The sequence below is a fragment of the Euprymna scolopes genome, chromosome 22 (genome assembly GCF_053919585.1).
Source record: "Euprymna scolopes isolate OS-2025 chromosome 22, ASM5391958v1, whole genome shotgun sequence".
Taxonomy (NCBI): Eukaryota; Metazoa; Mollusca; class Cephalopoda; order Sepiida; family Sepiolidae; genus Euprymna; species Euprymna scolopes.
The window spans coordinates 82,571,890-82,592,775 of NC_136503.1; the positions used below are offsets into that span (position 1 = coordinate 82,571,890).

Genomic DNA, 20,886 nt, shown 5'->3' on the forward strand with positions numbered 1-20,886 from the left:
GAACTTACTCTCCTTCTGAGTATTCCGCAAGCCACACGAAGCCAACCGCACACCGGAAAGTGCCCGACAAGTCGACCACACAGGGAAAAGATTGTTCGTCGCGTAACAATACTGGGAGCCTCCGGAATTGCATTTCCTCGCTTCCACCGCAGTTCATTGCGTTCCATCCTGACTGCCAATCCCAGCACCCGTGCACCGTCCTTCAACTGCTCCGGGTTCTTGCACTCCAACCCGAACTGCGCGAGGTGTTCTCTCACACGGGTCGCGGGCACCACGTCTTCATTGACAAAAATGTCATCAATGTAAGCAGATGCTGCGCGGCTTATAACTTCTTCCTGAGATAGTACTTCGCTGACAATTGCTCTCATTATCAAGGGAGCCACATTCAAACCAAACCCCAGACGGGTCAGACAGTATTTTTTCCCATCGATTTCCACAGTCTGGTATGGCCACAGTGTCTCATGGACCCGGACTTGTAGGTATGCTCTTCTGAGGTCCAGTAGAGACACGTTAGCACCTTTTTGTCTTCACTCACGCAGCTTAGCCGCACAAACATCTGCGTTGGCCGTAAATGCGTCTACGTAATGATTTAGCTCCCGGTAGTCCATTACCGGGCGCACTTTGGCTTTGTTCTGCTGTATCACAGCCATCAGGGGAATTAGACCTTTGGGGGGTCCCAATTTATCCTCTGGGCATGGCACGAGCCAACCATTATCTATCCAGGTGTGGAGCTCCTGCGTGTATTCTTCACGAATTTCTGCTGGCACTGGGTACTCTGACACTCGATTATGCAGCCTTTCAGGGGGATGGTCCACAGACCATTTCCACGATGCGGTCCACGTTCAGTTTTGATGGTCAAAGGTAGCAGTGAAATCTGGTTCATCGATAGAAATGGCTGCGCATTTAATACTTTTCCTGGCGCCCAGCCGCACTGATCCTGTAGGCTTGACAACGACACCTAGAGCTTTTATGGCGTCGATCCCTAGAAGCAAGTCAAATCCCAGTGGCTTGCCATGCACCACCAACACATTGACTCTGGCAGACACACCTTCATCAGTGGATACAGAGACCGTTCCAACACCGCAGCACGCATGGGACATTCCACCAATTGTGTTGACATTTACGTTTGTTTTTCTCCAAGACCGGCACCGGTCTGCATGTAAAATTGTCCTGGAGCATCCTGTATCAATAAGCGCCAAACATCGTGTCCCGTCAACATGGATGCTTATCACCGGGAGCGTCGTGTTCACATCTTGGTTGGGAAGGAGACTGGCGCTTATGCGTCCTCCCCTTGCTCGTTTCCCGAGCAGTTCCGAGCCCAGTGTCCACTCTCACCGCAACGGTAACACCGTGTTCCACGTTTTCGACAGTCCCTTGCAAGGTGGCCTTTAACATTGCATTTGAAACAGGTCACGTTAACAGGATTATTCTGGGCCCTGTTGTTGGGTGAGCGTGTGGCCGCAACCACATCCTGATTTTGTTCGCCAGTTGTCGTCAAAATTCTCGCTCTCGACATTAGCTCCCCCATGGTCAGGGCTTTGATGTTCGGCACCTGTTGAAGAGCAATTGAGATGGTGTCAGGGAATCCAGTGACAAAAATTAATTTTGTGAGTCTCTCTGAGCTTTCTCCTGTGAATCCGGCCAATCCAACCAACTGCCTGATTTTGTTGGCGTACACATCCACACGTTCACCAGCCCATCTAACCATAGTTATTTTTCTATATGCTGCAAACGCGTCATCAGTAAATGCCTCCTTTAATCGAGCCTCAATCTGGTCTATTTTCTTTTGATCGTCCTCCTCCATTTCCATGTAGAGGGCCAGTGCATCGCCTTCCAGGTATAAAGGTAGCAGACTCGCTACGTCATCCACCTGCTGAAGTTGTGCGACAAGTCTCACTTTTTTCAGCCATGCTACAACGTCTCCCTCGCCAGAGAACGGCTTGATAATATCACTGCTTATCCGCACCTTCGCCATATTCGCGCCGAAATAGCTTGAAACAAAAATGTAGTAGGCAAAAAAAAAAAAAAATAAATAAATGTTCTGTCAGCAACAGTACAACTTCAAAATAGTCAATATCGCCCACCTCCAGAAGAGAGGGAATTCCTGTCCGTGATAACCGTGGTAAAAGAAGACACACTCCAATCGCCAGAAACACCCACACACACAGTTTGCAGGACACTGCCGACTCGTCTCTAGCCTCCTGCTTTTATAGTGGCCGGGAATTATCCATTTGCATAATCACATGAGACAGAAACGTGATTTTCCGAGAGTTGCATGGGGTAAATGCTAATAAAAACCCCCGGACGCCATCTTGGAATTCTCTTTTTCCCTCCAACTGGTGACACAACAGACATACCCGAGGTAAGCTCTTTTTCCCCTCATTTTAGTTATTGCTGCTTCTGCTACATAGACACTAAGATAAATATTTTTCCTAAGATTAATATATGCTTATTTACTCTTACAGATAAGAATAGTGCTGAAATAACTCCTTACAATGAGTATCTAATTAAAATAGCATCTAACAACAAACTAAAGGAGCATCAAACCTAGCAGAATTTCTACGAGAATGAATCGTAGGTCAACAAATTCATATGAATCGTGGTCTTAGTCTTGGCCAAATCCAGGAAATCTGTCAATACTCCTTTCTACTGTGATCATGCAATTCATAAAAGAGGACAAAGCGTGCAGAAAACCTCATCCAGGTCACAATGGGCCCTTTGAAAGAACCTTGCATTTTGTGAAAGAAGAGGATCCTCAGTGCAAAGCATCTGCATTACAACACAAATTGGTGTTAGTCCAGGAACAGCTGTCAACTATCTTCAGCAGCTGAACTACTATGGTAGAGCTGCAAGAGGGAAACTTCTTCATCCCGCCAATATCAAGCATGGAAAAAAATTGGTCTCCCGAGATGGTGGAGAGACCTATGATCTTTTGGACAAATGTCATTTTCTCTGATGAGTCACGATTTGCGTTATTTCCTGACAGTGGAAGCGTATGGGTATGGAAGCTCCCTCCCTTAACTTAAAAAGACTGCAGCAAACACAGAAACATGGAGGTTTCTCAGATATGGTATAGAGTGCAATTCGGGGTGAATGTTGCTCAGACTTGGTGGATTGCAAAGAAAACATCAATTTTGTCAAATATGTTTCAATATTAGATGAAGTACTCCTACCAATATTCTCAAGTAGTAAAATGAACCAAGTTAACTTTCTATTTATAAAACTCCTTATCACTCTGCTAGAGTGGCACAACTTCGGTTGAGCCAAAATGGGATTAATAAACTTCCATGACAAAGTCAGACCCTAGATATGAACTCAATTGAAAACAGTTGAGGTATATTAGACCGGAACCTTCGCAAAAAGAAAAAGAAGACATCTTCTAAGCCTGAATTTTTAGCATTATTGTGTCAGACATTGCAAGAAATTCCTCAAGATTATATTCATCAACTGATCAATGCCATGCCTAGTAGGGTCCTAGCATTAAAAACAGCAAAGGGAATGTCATCCAAGTATTACAAGTATTAGTTATTAAATTTGTGACCATTTATTTTTTTATTTTGTTCTATAAATTATATGTTTATTGAAATAAACTGTTTCTATGTGTATCTATTCTTTTCTGTCATTCATATATATATATATATATATATATATATATATATATATATATATACACACACACAAATATATCTATCTATATTTCTATATAACTACTTCATTTACTCACATAAAATTGATATACAAAAGTATAAATTTATGCGTAAACTTTAAGTATTTACTTCAAAAGTGCTCAATACGTAAGTGTGTGTGTATATATATATATATATATATATATATATATATATATATATGTTTTTCTCTTATATATATATATATATATAAGAGAAACACATACTCAAGAATAATAAAATTGAAAGCAATTTTCTTGAATGTAAAAAAAAATGAAATGAAATTCTTACTTTCTATTTTTGGTTTACAGTCAGACATTCTTTCTTGGAACTTCTTCTTGAAATACAAAGCTTTCAACCTTTGTTCATAGTGAACGATTCTAAAAAAACAGAAGAATGAAACAACATGAATAAACATAAAACTGAAATTGTAATTAACATTATAAACATATGCATCTCTCTCCTCCTACTTTGTTTTATTTATTATATGTATTTATACATTATTATATTTATTATATATATTTATACATTATTTTATTTATTATATGTATTTATACATTATTATATTTATTATATATATTTATACATTATTTTATTTATTATATGTATTCATATATTATTTATTATATGTATTCATACATTATTTTATTTATTATATGTATTCATACATTATTTTATTTATTATATGTATTCATACATTATCTTATTTATTATATGTATTCATACATTATCTTATTTATTATATGTATTCATATATTATTTTATTTATTATATGTATTCATACATTATTTTATTTATTATATGTATTCATACATTATCTTATTTATTATATGTATTCATACATTATCTTATTTATTATATGTATTCATATATTATTTTATTTATTATATGTATTTATACATTATTTTATTTATTATATGTATTCATATATTATTTATTATATGTATTCATACATTATTTTATTTATTATATGTATTCATACATTATCTTATTTATTATATGTATTCATACATTATCTTATTTATTATATTTATTCATACATTATTTTATTTATTATATGTATTCATACATTATTTTATTTATTATATGTATTCATACATTATCTTATTTATTATATGTATTCATACATTATCTTATTTATTATATGTATTCATACATTATTTTATTTATTATATGTATTTATACATTATCTTATTTATATTATTATATTATATATTATATTATATATATATATATTATATGTATTCATACATTATTTCATTTATTATATGTATTTATACATTATCTTATTTATTATATGTATTCATATATAATTTTATTTATTATATGTATTTATACATTATTTCATTTATTATATGTATTTATACATTATTTTCTTTATTATATGTATTCATATATTATTTTATTTATTATATGTATTTATACATTATTTCATTTATTATATGTATTTATACATTATCTTATTTATTATATGTATTCATACATTATTTTATTTATTATATGTATTCATACATTATTTTATTTATTATATGTATTCATACATTATTTTATTTATTATATGTATTTATACATTATCTTATTTATTATATGTATTCATATATTATTTTATTTATTATATGTATTTATACATTATTTCATTTATTATATGTATTTATACATTATTTTATTTATTATATGTATTCATACATTATTTCATTTATTATATGTATTCATACATTATTTTATTTATTATATGTATTTATACATTATTTTATTTATTATATGTATTCATATATTATTTTATTTATTATATGTATTCATACATTATTTTATTTATTATATGTATTTATACATTATTTTATTTATTATATGTATTCATACATTATTTCATTTATTATATGTATTCATACATTATTTAATTTTTTTATATGTATTCATACATTATTTTATTTATTATATGTATTCATATATTATTTAATTTTTTTATATGTATTCATACATTATTTTATTTATTATATGTATTCATACATTATTTTATTTATTATATGTATTTATACATTATCTTATTTATTATATGTATTCATACATTATTTTATTTATTATATGTATTCATATATTATTTTATTTATTATATGTATTCATACATTATTTTATTTATTATATGTATTCATATATTATTTTATTTATTATATGTATTTATATATTATTTTATTTATTTTATGTATTTATATATTATTTTATTTATTATATGTATTCATATATTATTTTATTTATTTTATGTATTTATACATTATTTTATTTATTTTATGTATTTATATATTTTTTTATTTATTATATGTATTTATAGATTATTTTATTTATTATATGTATTTATAGGTTATTTTATTTATTATATGTATTTATATATTATTTTATTTATTATATGTATTTATATATTATTTTATTTATTATATGTATTTATAGGTTATTTTATTTATTATATTTATTCATATATTATTTTATTTATTATATGTATTTATATATTATTTTATTTATTATATGTATTTATAGATTATTTTATTTATTATATGTATTCATACATTATCTTATTTATTATATTTATTCATATATTATTTTATTTATTATATGTATTTATAGATTATTTTATTTATTATATGTATTCATATATTATTTTATTTTTTATATGTATTCATACATTATTTTATTTATTTTATGTATTTATATATAATTTTATTTATTATATGTATTCATGTATTATTTTATTTTTTATATGTATTCATACATTATTTTATTTATTATATGTATTCATAGCTTATTTTATTTATTATATGTATTCATACATTATTTTATTTTTTATATGTATTTATATATTATTTTATTTTTTATATGTATTCATACATTATTTTATTTATTATATGTATTTATATATTATTTTATTTATTATATGTATTCATACATTATTTTATTTATTATATGTATTTATATATTATTTTATTTTTTATATGTATTCATACATTATTTTATTTATTATATGTATTCATAGCTTATTTTATTTATTATATGTATTCATACATTATTTTATTTTTTATATGTATTTATATATTATTTTATTTTTTATATGTATTCATACATTATTTTATTTATTATATGTATTCATACATTATTTTATTTATTATATGTATTCATATATTATTTTATTTATTATATGTATTTATACATTATCTTATTTATTATATGTATTCATACATTATTCTATTTATTTTATGTATTTATATATTATTTTATTTATTATATGTATTCATATATTATTTTATTTATTATATGTATTTATAAATTATTTTATTTATTATATGTATTCATACATTATTTTATTTATTATATGTATTCATACATTATTTTATTTATTTTATGTATTCATACATTATTTTATTTATTATATGTATTCATACATTATTTTATTTATTATATGTATTCATACATTATTTTATTTATTATATGTATTCATACATTATTTTATTTATTTTATGTATTTATATATTATTTTATTTATTTTATGTATTTATATATTATTTTATTTATTATATGTATTCATACATTATTTTATTTATTTTATGTATTTATATATTATTTTATTTATTATATGTATTCATATATTATTTTATTTATTATATGTATTTATATATTATTTTATTTATTATATGTATTTATACATTATTTTATTTATTATATGTATTCATACATTATTTTATTTATTATATGTATTTATACATTATTTTATCTATTTTATGTATTTATACATTATTTTATCTATTTTATGTATTTATACATTATCTTATTTATTATATGTATTCATATATTATTTTATTTATTATATGTATTCATATATTATTTTATTTATTATATGTATTCATACATTATTTTATTTATTATACGTATTCATACATTATTTTATTTATTTTATGTATTTATATATTATTTTATTTATTATACGTATTCATAAATTATTTTATTTATTATATGTAATTATACATTATTTTATTTATTATATGTATTCATACATTATTTTATTTTTTAATATGTATTTATATATTATTTTAGGGTTTGTATTACTGTACACATAGATTCGAAAAAGTTGTCAAAACACAAATATATAACAAATAAATGCTATCAAAGGCAAGATAAGTTACTTTTCTGCCAAACTGGATATATTTTATTGTGTTTTTATCCAATGTAACATATTTATTCAGCTCGAAAAACATACAGTGTTTACCGATGTATTCGAAAATTCAAGATGGCGTCTCACACCCTCTTTAACACCGTAAGTATGGAAAAAGGTGTTATAAATAAAAAACTATACAAAATACTATTAAAAACCCACCGAATATATGTCAACCTATGTCACGGTAACATATATTGAGCGAGTTTTTAACAGTATTTTATCCGTTTTTTTATTTATAACATCTTTTCCCAGACTTACCGTGTTAAAGAGAGAATAAGACGCCATCTTGAATGTTCCAATACATTGGTAAACACTGTATGGTTTTCGAGCTGAATAAACATGTTACATTGAATAAAAACACGAAAAATATATCCAGGTTGGTAGAAAAGTAACTTATCTTGCCTTTGATAACATTTATTTGTTATATATTTGTTTTTTGACAACTTTTTCGAATCTATGTGTACAGTAATACAAACCCTTATTTTATTTATTATATGTATTTATACATTATTTTATTTATTATATTTATTCATATATTATTTTATTTATTATATTTATTCATATATTATTTAATTTTTTTATATGTATTTATATATTATTTTATTTATTATATGTATTTATACATTATTTAATTTTTTAATATGCATTCAACAAATTTGATTATCAGTTTTTTGTTTTTGTTTTTAAATTTTCTTTTAGTTGTTCTGAATACATCCAGTTCAAGGGGAATAATTCTTAATCACTTAGTAAGAGTAGTGTTCCTTTAGTTCTTTGTTCGGTATTTATAAAGAAGTAGTAGTTCCTATTTACAATGCCTCCCCACGGGACAGAGTTAGATACTTGAGTCGTTTTCTAACATGGAGAAAAGGGACAAAAATAAAAATTGTCTCAGTCGTGAAGGATTTCTCCTCCACTGACAGAGAGCAAGAAATTGAAGTGCAGATCTGAAGAACAGATACTACACTTTGATCTTTATCCGAAGGCCAAGAAGTAGTAGTTATGAATATTATTATTTTTAAATCTCCCCCAACTTATCTGTTAGGAAGACCTAAAACAGAACACTAAAAAGAAAGGGAAACAACAAAGGAGGCAAAATTATTTCCCTTGAGATCCACCATAACACTTGGGGGAGATAAACAAAAAACGCGTCTCCATCGTAGACTTCCATTATTAAGCACCCAGCGGCTTGGCCTTTTCATTAACATAAATATGTTAGTTTTGATAAATAAATTTGTTCATGATTATACTTTGTCCTTTGATAAGTTTTAAGTGGTTATTAAACCAATAACATCAACATGTAACACGACGCTTGTTAATTAGAGGAAATGTTTTAAATTTATTAAGAAAAATGCAAGAATACGAAGAAGATAATAATATAAAATGTAATGATATGTTCTAGTAAAGAGTTTCAATAAACTTATTACGTACTTGCTCATTTCTAAAAGGAATCTATCCGCTCGTGCCATTTGGTCAATTTCATGGCTGTGCTCCGACAATAGTTGGCTCTCCTCAGATGTTGGTACAAATTTCAGCAGCTGATTAAAAAAAATAATTTTCCTTGTTAAAAATATAAATTAAAAAAAACAAAACATTTCTGCAGTGTAATAGATATGACATAATTTTTAACTGTAAATATCTGTGAAAGACTTGAATGAACAGTAGATTTCAAAGGATATACATATGATTAAACTAGCCGCACTGATGAGTTGTGATACAACGAAACAGTACTGTATGTGGATGAAAATTAAAGCCCCCTCTTTGGGTTGAGCACTTTGTAAATATATTTTCAGCCGACGCATATTTAAAAGCGATTAAGCAAAGTCCACTATTAATTTGTTTGTAAACAAGCTGATGGTTCGAACACTTTGCGACCAGAGGGTGTGGATTTAATACACACTCTAGGAGAAATATTTATGGCACTGATTCGTAGCCGAATGGTGAGAGCTGCCGACTGTCAATGCGACGATTGTAGGTTCAATCCACGGCTGGGGAAAGGTGTTTGTCTAGCCGCACTGAAACAGTACTGTATGTGGATGACAATATATATATATATATATATATATATATATATATATATATATATATATATATATGCGACTGTATGTGGATGACAATATATATATATATCTATCTATCTATCTATATATATATATATATATGCGACTGTATGTGGATGACAATATATATATATATCTATCTATCTATCTATATATATATATATATATATATATATATATATATATATATATATATATATACTAGCAAGCCACCCGGCATTGCCGGTTGTAAAATACACTTCAATATGATATTTTAATTAATGCAGATTTCATATTTATTATTATAGAATCAATGCTCTATTGATTATTATTTTGTACCCAATATATAGTAGTGATTTCAATATATATATAGTTATGAAAGAGGAAGTTTGTTGATTATAAGATCAGTATGGCAGCCATTATAAGACCAATGGAAGCAAAAATGCAATTTGTGCGAATGTGTTATGGTTACTGAATTGCTTGATTCTATTTTGTGGGAAATGGTTTTGTTTGATTCTTTTTTAGAATTAAACACTCATATGATGAACTGCATGTAAAAATAATTGAGGACATATTATCCCCACTTTTTCAGATATTGCGTTAAGAACAAACAAGAAAGCAGCAATCTTCTATTGACACAATCCGAAACAAATCAATATCACATTCAAAATGACCTTATGAACAAAAAAATGATTTATAAGGAAGAAAATGCTTTTGTTTTCCATTTTTTATTTACCTGTTCCAGCATGTCTTTTGGTAGATCTTCTTGCTCGTCCATATTCAGAATTGCCTTAGATAATTCGTCATTGGTGAGTTTTAGTTTTGATAGCAGGATTGTACAGTTCTGCGCACGTCTTCCGTCAACTACAGACAACTCTTTTGCCTTCGGTTTGCTGCTGTTCAGGCTCTTGTCCTCTTCGTCCTCTAAGTGGCCCCCTTTTCGTTGGTAGGCAGAAAATGTTCGTTCAAAGTCTTTAAGGTCAAGAGTTCTGTAAAGCTGATTGAAAAAGGAAGAGAAAGAAATAAAAAAAAAAAACAAGTAAATCCACTTGTTAGATATTTTGACCAGGCAAAACCAAGTTAGCTGAACGATTATTATGATCGCTATTTATAAAAATAGAATATCAAAAATAATGTTATCAAAACGAAATAAATATTTACAGATAAAATTATTTATGTTAAAATAGTTCCCAAAAATGTTAACTTAGTGAAAAGTACGCTAGAACATAAACAAACTATGTGACTGTTGGGATCAGACAAATTCATAATGCAAAGGGGAGTAATTCTTTGCTTCTTTGAGCAAAGTCGCTTCCCTTTGTCCGTAGTCCTAAAACTTTAATTTCTCGCGAGATCAACAACCGGAAGTGGACAGTGGAAAGAAAGTAGAGTGACTTTGAAAATGTCGACATGAACATCGTTTCCCGTTCATCCATTATCATATTTGGACTTCTTTTATCTATTATGTTTTGAATTGTAGTTACGTGTGTGTACGTGTCTCTTAATAAACATATATCGTCATAAAGTGAAACGTTTCCTTATTTGTTCGTAATTGTCATGTCCTTTCCTTATGAGCTGCTATATATCCAACGTGAAGGTTGGACTCCCTGCGGTAAGATATTTTATGGGTAATCTCCAAAAATACCGTTAGGGCTTACAACATGGCCGCCAGAAGAGTCAACAAAAAACTGCGAATAAAATATATAAAACTCGTAATTTCTGTTTTTAAAGTGGGTTGTCAATTTTCTTTATGAAATATACTTCGAAAATAAACTATTACAGTCGTTTAAAACATAATAGAAGTATTATTTTTTATTTTTTAAAAACAATGTTTACAAAATGTCTACGAACGTGCGTAAGTCGGAGGTTATATCGACCGAAACGTTGTGAAAATGACACTCAAGATGAGAACAGTAGTCCGAAGAATCCAAATAATACGAAAAAAAAGTTTATATCAAGAAGACAAACAGTAGTAGCATCTAAAAATATGATATCTTATAATAATAACTATTCAATCAATTATTATTAAAACCAATTTCCAAATCCCCTAATAAATGAAATGCAGCTTGAAGACTAATATTTTGGAGATAATATTTATGTGAAACACGGCTGTATCTTGACTCAACATATGTATTTGGTCTGGATCAACATCTCAACTGTAATACTTCATAAACTGGACAATATGGATAAAATATGAACGACAAACAAAAGGGAAAACTGAACTTGTGTAATATCAGAAATGTTTTTATCCATAAACAAGGTTGGTTGGTTGGTTGTTTTTGTTTTACGGCATATCAACCCTTTTCGGGTTATTTAATGCCGAATCCAAAGATTTTGAAGAAAAATTTTTTAGTAGAATATATTTGTTGTTTTCAAGTCGGTTTCTATTTAACCCATACTTGGAATCCTAACAGGTACTACCACTCCGGGTCAGAGTGGACCTGGGAGCAATGGTAATTAAAGGGTGGCTCCACATTCCCCAAAGCCCGCAAGCTGCGGCCTCACCACTGGATATAGTTTAAGGTCATATCCAGGACCCCCATTGAGGCACTTTTACCCTCTGCAGGGAGGCAGTCGGTATATTCTAATGCCCCACTGACAGGGCCCGTAAACAAGGTAAAAGTAATATTAAATGAATGGAAGAAAAAGAAAAGGAAAAAAGGAAGAAAAAATAAGAAAAAGAAGAAGAAAAGATTTTTGTATTATTTGTATTCTTTGGACTACTGTTCTTATTTTGAGTATCATTTTTACAATGTTTCAGTCGATGTAATCTCTGACCTTCTTCAGGTGTATCTTGTCGAACTCAGGAATGATTCTATCGAATGGAGGTTACATTGACCGTAACGTTGTGAAAATAGCATTCCAGATGAGAACAGTAGTCCAAAGAATCCAAATAATCATCAAGAAATTTCAGAAAGACTTTTTTTAATGAAATCTATTCATTTAATTTGAAGGCGTGACCTATTGCTCTTGACTCTTAATTTAATAAACTTTATTAAAACATTAACAATGGTAACTATTTGCACATGAAATTCCATCAAATAAAAAACAAAAAGCAAAAATTGTACTCACCTTCGTATCATCTAAATCTGCCCAGATGGAACCATTCAGTTTAGTCTGAAAAAGAAAAGGGACAAAAAAAAAGTCCAATAAAGATTATTTCAAAAATATTAACATTTCATTGCCATAAAAACAGCTAATATCATTTAATAATCTCATCTGATATATAAAAGGCAAAGTGTGTGTGTGTGTGTGTGTGTGTGTGTGTGCCAAAATCTTTCGACACACACGACGGATCCTCACAAGATAGGTATCATTTTCAAGCTCAATCCCTCGGACGACAAATATGGAAAAATTGGCCAAAAAAATTCATTCCTTCACCCTCAACTAGGCAGTTTTGTGCAAGGAGGGGTCGCTTTTTCTGCCGACATTTTAGTAAATAATCGTCACCATTGGATTTACTTTGCTTAATTTCAACACTCTTGACTTCCGGTCGCACGATGGAGATATCGGTTGACGTTATTTTATTTTTTTTTTCCTCCTTCGCGTTACAGGTTCAAGCCTGCCTGCCTACTACCACTTTTTTTTTCTCTCTTCACCCAAACTGCCTACTGTTGTTTTGATTCCCTCGCCACTACTACCACTTTCTTATCCCCCTCCCCCTGGGTTCCTTACTACACCCCCACACACCCGGGTAATGCCAGGGACCCTTGCTACTACCACTTTTTTTTAAACACCTCTTTCCACCCGGGCTGCCTACTGTTGTTTTGATTCCCCACCCCCGGGGTTCTTTACTACACCATCTCTCCACACCGGGGTAACGCCGGGTATTCCCGCTAGTATATAAATAAAAAACAATTGGATTTTAAAAGTTGGACCTGCAAATAACATTTAAGTTGACAAATCGAAAATTGCTTTTGACTAGCCAATTTTCATTTGTTAATTGTACTATGTTATTGGCAATATAATGATGTACTTTACTACAATTTAATTACAAAAATGATTTAGTCCAGCCTGTACGACTTGTAATATGAAACAGGTTTAAATAATCATCTAAAAAAAAAAAAAAAAATAAATAAATAAAATAAAATAAAATTCGCTTTAATGTAAGGGGAATAACTCATTTTAAATGGAAGACTATAAAATGAGTTGTCCACCTTAGAAGCATCATTTTATTTATTTATTTAAAATTTATGTAAAACAAATATAATTTAATGACTAAAATGACTTCATTGTATTCCAAGTAACACCGAGTAGATCCAGCGTGTCTATGTAACAAAGAAAACAGTGTGTACATATGAATAAGTAAGAACAGGTATTCCAAATCAAAATTATATATAAGTAGATATTCTACATTATATAGGAATAAATATCCCAAACCCAAACTTTCTTTTCGTTATATCTACCATCTTTAAATCTTTGGAAAACATGAACAATGATACTAAATTTATTTTGGGAGCTCAATTAGCCACTGAATTATGACTGTTCAAAGTTTGCTAAAAATTAGACAATTTTGAAAGGAACTCTGTTCATGGAAGTCCTAGAAGTTTTAGGTGTACACAAAAAAATAGGATGAGGAGGTCCATATCCTATTTTTGCCTGATGAGACCAATAATGATAGAAACGGTTTGCACATCATAGCAAGATATGACTGTATTTACATAAAGAAAAAAAAATATGTATACATATATATATATGAAATAAAATGGAGGTGGAAGGACCTGAATACTCAACGTTTCGCCCAATTTATGCGGGCTTCTTCAAGAGGGATGGTCATTGACGAGAGAGTCGGAGGATTGGGGCTATATATAATGATGAGGGAGAGCAACGTGTTTTCCTTATGTAAATTAGATGTCATATATACATTTATATACATTTTATGAGAGAAAATAAATTAGAGTAAACTAGTGTGGTGGATTATGTCTAAAAGTTAAAATAATCCACCACACTAGTTTACTCTAATTTATTTTCTCTCATAAAATGTATATATATGTATATATGACATCTAATTTACATAAGGAAAACACGTTGCTCTCCCCCATCATTATATATAGCCCCAATCCTCCGACTCTCTCGTCAATGACCATCCCTCTTGAAGAAGCCTGCATAAATCGGGCGAAACGTTGAGTATTCAGGTCCTTCCACCTCCATTTTATTTCATATCGTCGGATTTAATCCAGCTCAACAATCATATATATATATATATATATATATATATATATATATATATATATATATATATATATATACACACACTTGGACCATTATTATTCCTGATATTCATTAACAATCTCCCTGATAATATTGTGTCTGAGATGGGTATATTTATTGATGATACAACACTATAACATGTACAAGGGAAGAACAGATGTGAACAAATCCAAGACAATGGCAGAATCCTTAAAAAATTACCTCTAGACCGTAGTGAAATGGAACCGTAAATGTATGTTAACATTTAATGCTTATAAGACTAAGCTGCTTTCCTTTAACAATTACAAGAAGCCTTCTCAACCACCGATATCCATGACAAATAACACCCTACCTGTGAATTCTGCCTTCAAACTCCTCGGCTTAACATTCACAGGCAATATGAACTGGAACAAATGCACTGAGGACATTGCAAAGGCTGCTGCAAAAAAGATAGGTTTTCTCTATTGTGCTAGAAGACTACTCACACCTGAGAGTATCTTGCACCTCTACAAAATCACCATTCGCTCATACATGGAGTATTGTTGCCAAATCTGAACTGGTGCATCTATCGCTAGTCTCTCCCTTTTGTAAAGGGTCCAAAGAAGAGTATCCAATCTAATAGGTCCTGCTTTGTCAACTAAGCTCCAACTCCTGTCCCATCACCACAATGTTGCATCCCTGTGCCTGTTTTACAAATATTTTCATAGAATGTGCTCTGATGAACTCATTGCATGTGTCCCCCCTCGACGCACATACACTCAACAAACCCGTTTAGCAACAAAATCACACCTCTTCACTGTTGAGGTCTTTAAATACTAGGAAGTCTTGTACTCTAATAGTTTCTTCCCTCCAACAGCTAGACTTTGGTATTCCTTTCCTACTACCTGCTTCCCTGATTGTACTGATATGTAGAAGTTTAAATGTAATGTAAACCAACATTTTGTTATCTTTCCTAAGCATGGTCTCAGATAGTAGGCCCTTGCGTTCAAGTGGTGATGCACCTTGTTTGGGGTGAACGTGAGAAAAGAAAAAAAAAAAGAGGAATATCAATCATTAAATGAAGAATATTTTCTTTAAGTTTTGATTTTGAAAGTTTTGATGAATAAATGTGCCACAAACTATTAAAATAAAAAAATTGAAATTTTAATTTGGATGAGAATTGTACTTACATCCGGCAGTTTGGACCAGTTGAAAGACTTCAACGGCTGGGAAGAAGTTGGAATATTCTTTCTTCTCAGCGAAGTGGAGCTGTCAGTAGAGGAGATTCCCATTGAAGCTGAAAAGTTTTGAACAAACAAGAACAATTAAAAATGATTTCAAAATTATATATATATATACATATATATATATATATATACACACACACACACAAAAGACGAAATTGACAGTGCACAGTCAATGAATATATGCATATGATGGAGAGATCCTTGGGGCAAAGAAATAGAAATATAGGATAAAGGGATTATATCCCCAAAATATTGTGAAAATCCAGCATCACTTACGAGGAAAAAATCTAGAAGAACGTAAGGTAAAAAAGTAAATTAAATAAAAAAAAATTGTTTGCTATTTACCATTTTTTTCTTACAACTTTTAGTAGAAATCAGCATTGTTAAAATATATATTTTTGTGTGTGCCGTTCGTTTTGTTCATATATCTGAGCACTGATGATAGCCTTACAAAGAAATATATGCATTATATATATAAGTGACCCTGTCTATCTGTCTGTCCGTCTGTGGAACGAACGGTCTCTACCAAATTACTGTCAATTTTTAGTCTACAAACTTTAAACTCGATATATAGGGATTCAGACTTGTGGAACGAATCTGATTTGGTAGCAAATAGAAATTTCTACTATTACGTATATATATAAAAGTGACCCTGTCTATCTATCTGTCAGTGGAACGGTCTCTACTAAACTACTGTCAATTTTTAGTCTACAGACTTGGAACTTGATATACAGGGGATTTGAAAGTTTAAAGTAAAAAATTAAGAATTCAAGTAAAACTTGTTAATTAACGTAAAACAAAATAAAAAAAGTAAATAAATTATAACAATGAAACGATGTTAATTAACCAAAAAAAAAAAAAGTAAATAAATTGTAACAATGGAACGATGTTAATTAACCAAAAAAAAAAAAGTTAATAAATTGTAACAATGAAACGATGTTAATTAACCAAAAAAAAAAAAAGTAAATAAATTATAACAATGGAACGATGTTAATTAACCCCCCCTCCCCCCCAAAAAATAAGTAAATAAATTATAACAATGAAACGATGTTAATTAACCAAAAAAAAAAAAGTTAATAAATTGTAACAATGAAACGATGTTAATTAACCAAAAAAAAAAAAGTAAATAAATTATAACAATGGAACGATGTTAATTAACCCCCCTCCCCCCAAAAAAATAAGTAAATAAATTATAACAATGAAACGATGTTAATTAACCAAAAAAAAAAAAGTTAATAAATTGTAACAATGAAACGATGTTAATTAACCAAAAAAAAAAAAAGTAAATAAATTATAACAATGGAACGATGTTAATTAACCCCCCCTCCCCCCAAAAAAATAAGTAAATAAATTATAACAATGAAACGATGTTAATTAACCAAAAAAAAAAAAAAAGTAAATAAATTATAACAATGAAACGATGTTAATTAACAAAAAAAAAAAAAGTAAATAAATTATAACAATGGAACGATGTTAATTAACCCCCCAAAAAAATAAGTAAATAAATTATAACAATGAAACGATGTTAATTAACCAAAAAAAAAAAATAAGTAAATAAATTATAACAATGAAACGATGTTAATTAACCAAAAAAAAAAAAAGTAAATAAAAATTAGCGTAAAATAAAAATAAAATCGCATCATATAAGCACTGAAGCATGATACAATAACTATGATAATAATGATAGCTACCCATGGGAGGGGGTGGAGGAGGTCCTCCCCCGGATGATGGTGGTGGTGGTGGAGGCGGTGGTGGAGGTGGTGGTGGTCTAGCTTTATTCGAGTCCAGAATGTCCCGTTGTAAGCTTGGAGGCAATGGTGGTGCTGCAGGAATGACACGATCGGTGATGAGATTGCTACTCGACTTGAATCCGAGCGACGCCGATGAGAAATCCATTTTGGCATCGTCCGGTAAGCTCCCCGTAGAGACGAGGTGTTGCAACTGCTTCTTCTCGGCACATTCATTCTCCAACTGGCAAAAAAAAAAAAACATGAGGGAGGAAAAAAAATGAAATTTTAGTTTTATTTCCAGGATTATTCCAACGACTAAAGCGAAATTACATAAAATGATTACTAAGTGACACATTCAACAGATTTCAATTAATTTAACCTCTAAGACCAGTGGTTCCCAATCACTGTGCCATGACACATTAGTGTGCCGATGAATGATTACTGGTGTGCTACTAATGCAACGTTGTTACTTTTCAACGGTGTCATTACTAAGGCAAGAACAACAGCATATTCTTTTCATTGTTTTGACTCTCGAGTGTGTATCCGTTGATATCTTATATGCTTTTATATAGATTGATGTGGTTCTCGGTTGATTAACTGTGTCTAACTGTGTCGGATATACATTCAAGAGTCAAAACAATGATAAGAATATTCTGTTGTCATAGCCCTAGTCATTACAATGTAACACTTGGACCCAACACGTTGTATCTGAGACAGTTACAAAGAAAAACAAAAAGAAATTTGACTCAGCTCTTTCAATTGAAATGAAATGTATTTATTCATGGTTCTTCCAAAATAACGCGTTATTTCTTTTTTTTAAAAGTTTTTTTTCTTGTTTGCTACGTAGTTTACAAAATTCTGCTATTCTGACATGGCTTAAAAGTCTCTTGCTGCCATCACGGGACCATACGTTCATTTCACTTGTCTCATGCGGTTTTCTTTCTCTGGTCCTCATCACGTGGTGCATTTTTTTTTCTATTTTTAATACTTTTACTTCTCTTCCTCTGCTGTGATGACACTTTGCGCACTGGCTAAGTCATTTGCATATATGTCATGTGGCTGTCATTGCTGCTGCTACAAGCGCTAGTGACACAAAGAGATAATAGCTAGAAGCCATTTAATTTCATTTTGTTTAATAAACACAAAGTGTTACAATATGTAAGAAAGGAATGAAGATGATTTGGATATATTTCCATTAGTTCGCAAAACCTGCATTATTGAAATGATTCGCATTATTAAGTGAGCATTTCACATGTTTAGAAAATAAGATTGAAGAATATTTTCCCTCAATCAGTATTGAAGAATTTGATTGGATCTGTAATCTATTTATAGATTATTAACCTTTACAATTTTGAGTTTTGTGAAGAGTAAGAATTAGCAAGATTTTCCAGAATTTATTGAATTATCAGGTTGTATCATAGGTTTTAAAATATTCAAGTTGGAAAGTTCTAAAAATCTCATTATTTATGAGAAACTAACTTATCTCCCTTGCTTTACATGAGATCCGCCATTGTAAAAATGAAAAATCTCTGACTACTACTGTCTACGATTTTTTTTCTGAAAAATAGATCTAGCACATCTTCTATAGGATTTTTTTTTCATAAATTTGTGAAATTTATACTAATTTCAACATGACACATATGTACATAATATATCCACCAGAAATGTGTTTGTTTCAAAATTCACTACTCTGCACAAGCACCAAAATAAGCATTGTAGCAAAAATAATTGTGAACATTGGTAGCATTAATTCAGTTAAAGAATCTTTGAATTATAAAGAATTCAAGATAAAAAAAAATTGGTGGTATTCATCCAATCAGAATCAGCAGTGTAATTCTCTTCTCATGTCAAGACGAAAAACTATGATTGAAGAATTCAAAGAGATTCAGTATACAGCAATTCTGGTACCTGGTTAGTCGAGTCTTGTTCCCCCCTGACTATAAATATAATCATCCAAATATTTGTGATCATACCAAAAATATTGCAACAACTTCTTTTACCTTTTGAATATCGTCAAAGTGATTCTTACCTGAACCTGTAACTCACGAATGAGGGCAGCCATGTCCAGCAATTTTTGTTTACTTTCTTGGTGACTCGACGTCTCCTTTTCAAGCTTGCTCTTCATCTTTGTTACTGTCGATATCAAATCCTCCTGTTTAAACGAAACAAAAACAAATTTCACCAATCAAATAATCAAGTTGTTTGCTGATCGTTTTTGGCAAGAACAGAACAGTACAAGCATTTATCTATGAAAATTCGACTCATGTAGTCATTATAAAATCTTTCTCCACTTCTAAACATTGTAAAATGTTTTGGTATTTATGTACGTAGTTTTGGTACAGCACTATTGTTAAATTTTTTTTTTTTCAGGTTAAATTCAAGTTTCACAATATCTTTTCTTTTATTATTAAATTGTTAGGTGGAAGCACAAAATAGTTACGTTAAGAACGGGTTCCAAAATAATAATGTTATTATTTCAGCGTGGTACCAAAATTACAAAAGTACCAATTTTTTTTATTAGTAGTGACAGTATTGATCAGAATTACAGAATTGGAAGACATAAGATTTAATTCTGACTCCTAAAGTTCCAATGTTGAATCACTCTAGCAGATACCTCACTCCTGACGCAATCCTTTACCTGAATGAGTCAAATACATCCTAAAATAGAATACTGCTACCATATTTGGGGAGGAGCTGCTGACAGTACCCTTTCTTGCCTTGGCAGGGTTTAAAACTGACTTTGAAATCTAGTGGGTGAAACCTCTTTCTCCATCCTACTTCCTTTTTCTCACAGAATATACATAATCTCTGCTCTATCATTGTTTTTATGCCACATGCTCAATT

The 20,886-nt window shown here is 30.1% G+C and overlaps 1 protein-coding gene across 3 annotated transcripts in view; it reads right to left on the reverse strand.

Moving 5' to 3' along the window:
- Positions 1–20,886, reverse strand: part of LOC145243512 (disheveled-associated activator of morphogenesis 1-like) — a 415,531-nt gene that overhangs the window by 29,226 nt on the left and 365,419 nt on the right. For all 3 annotated transcript variants that reach the window (XM_080106477.1, XM_080106478.1, XM_080106479.1), the window contains 7 exons: positions 20,072–20,194; positions 18,004–18,283; positions 16,256–16,362; positions 12,969–13,013; positions 10,636–10,896; positions 9,292–9,398; positions 3,957–4,045 (listed from right to left, as the gene is read on the reverse strand). In XM_080106477.1, coding sequence (XP_079962603.1) covers positions 3,957–4,045; positions 9,292–9,398; positions 10,636–10,896; positions 12,969–13,013; positions 16,256–16,362; positions 18,004–18,283; positions 20,072–20,194 — 1,012 coding nt within the window. The remainder of the gene's footprint in view (positions 1–3,956; positions 4,046–9,291; positions 9,399–10,635; positions 10,897–12,968; positions 13,014–16,255; positions 16,363–18,003; positions 18,284–20,071; positions 20,195–20,886) is intronic.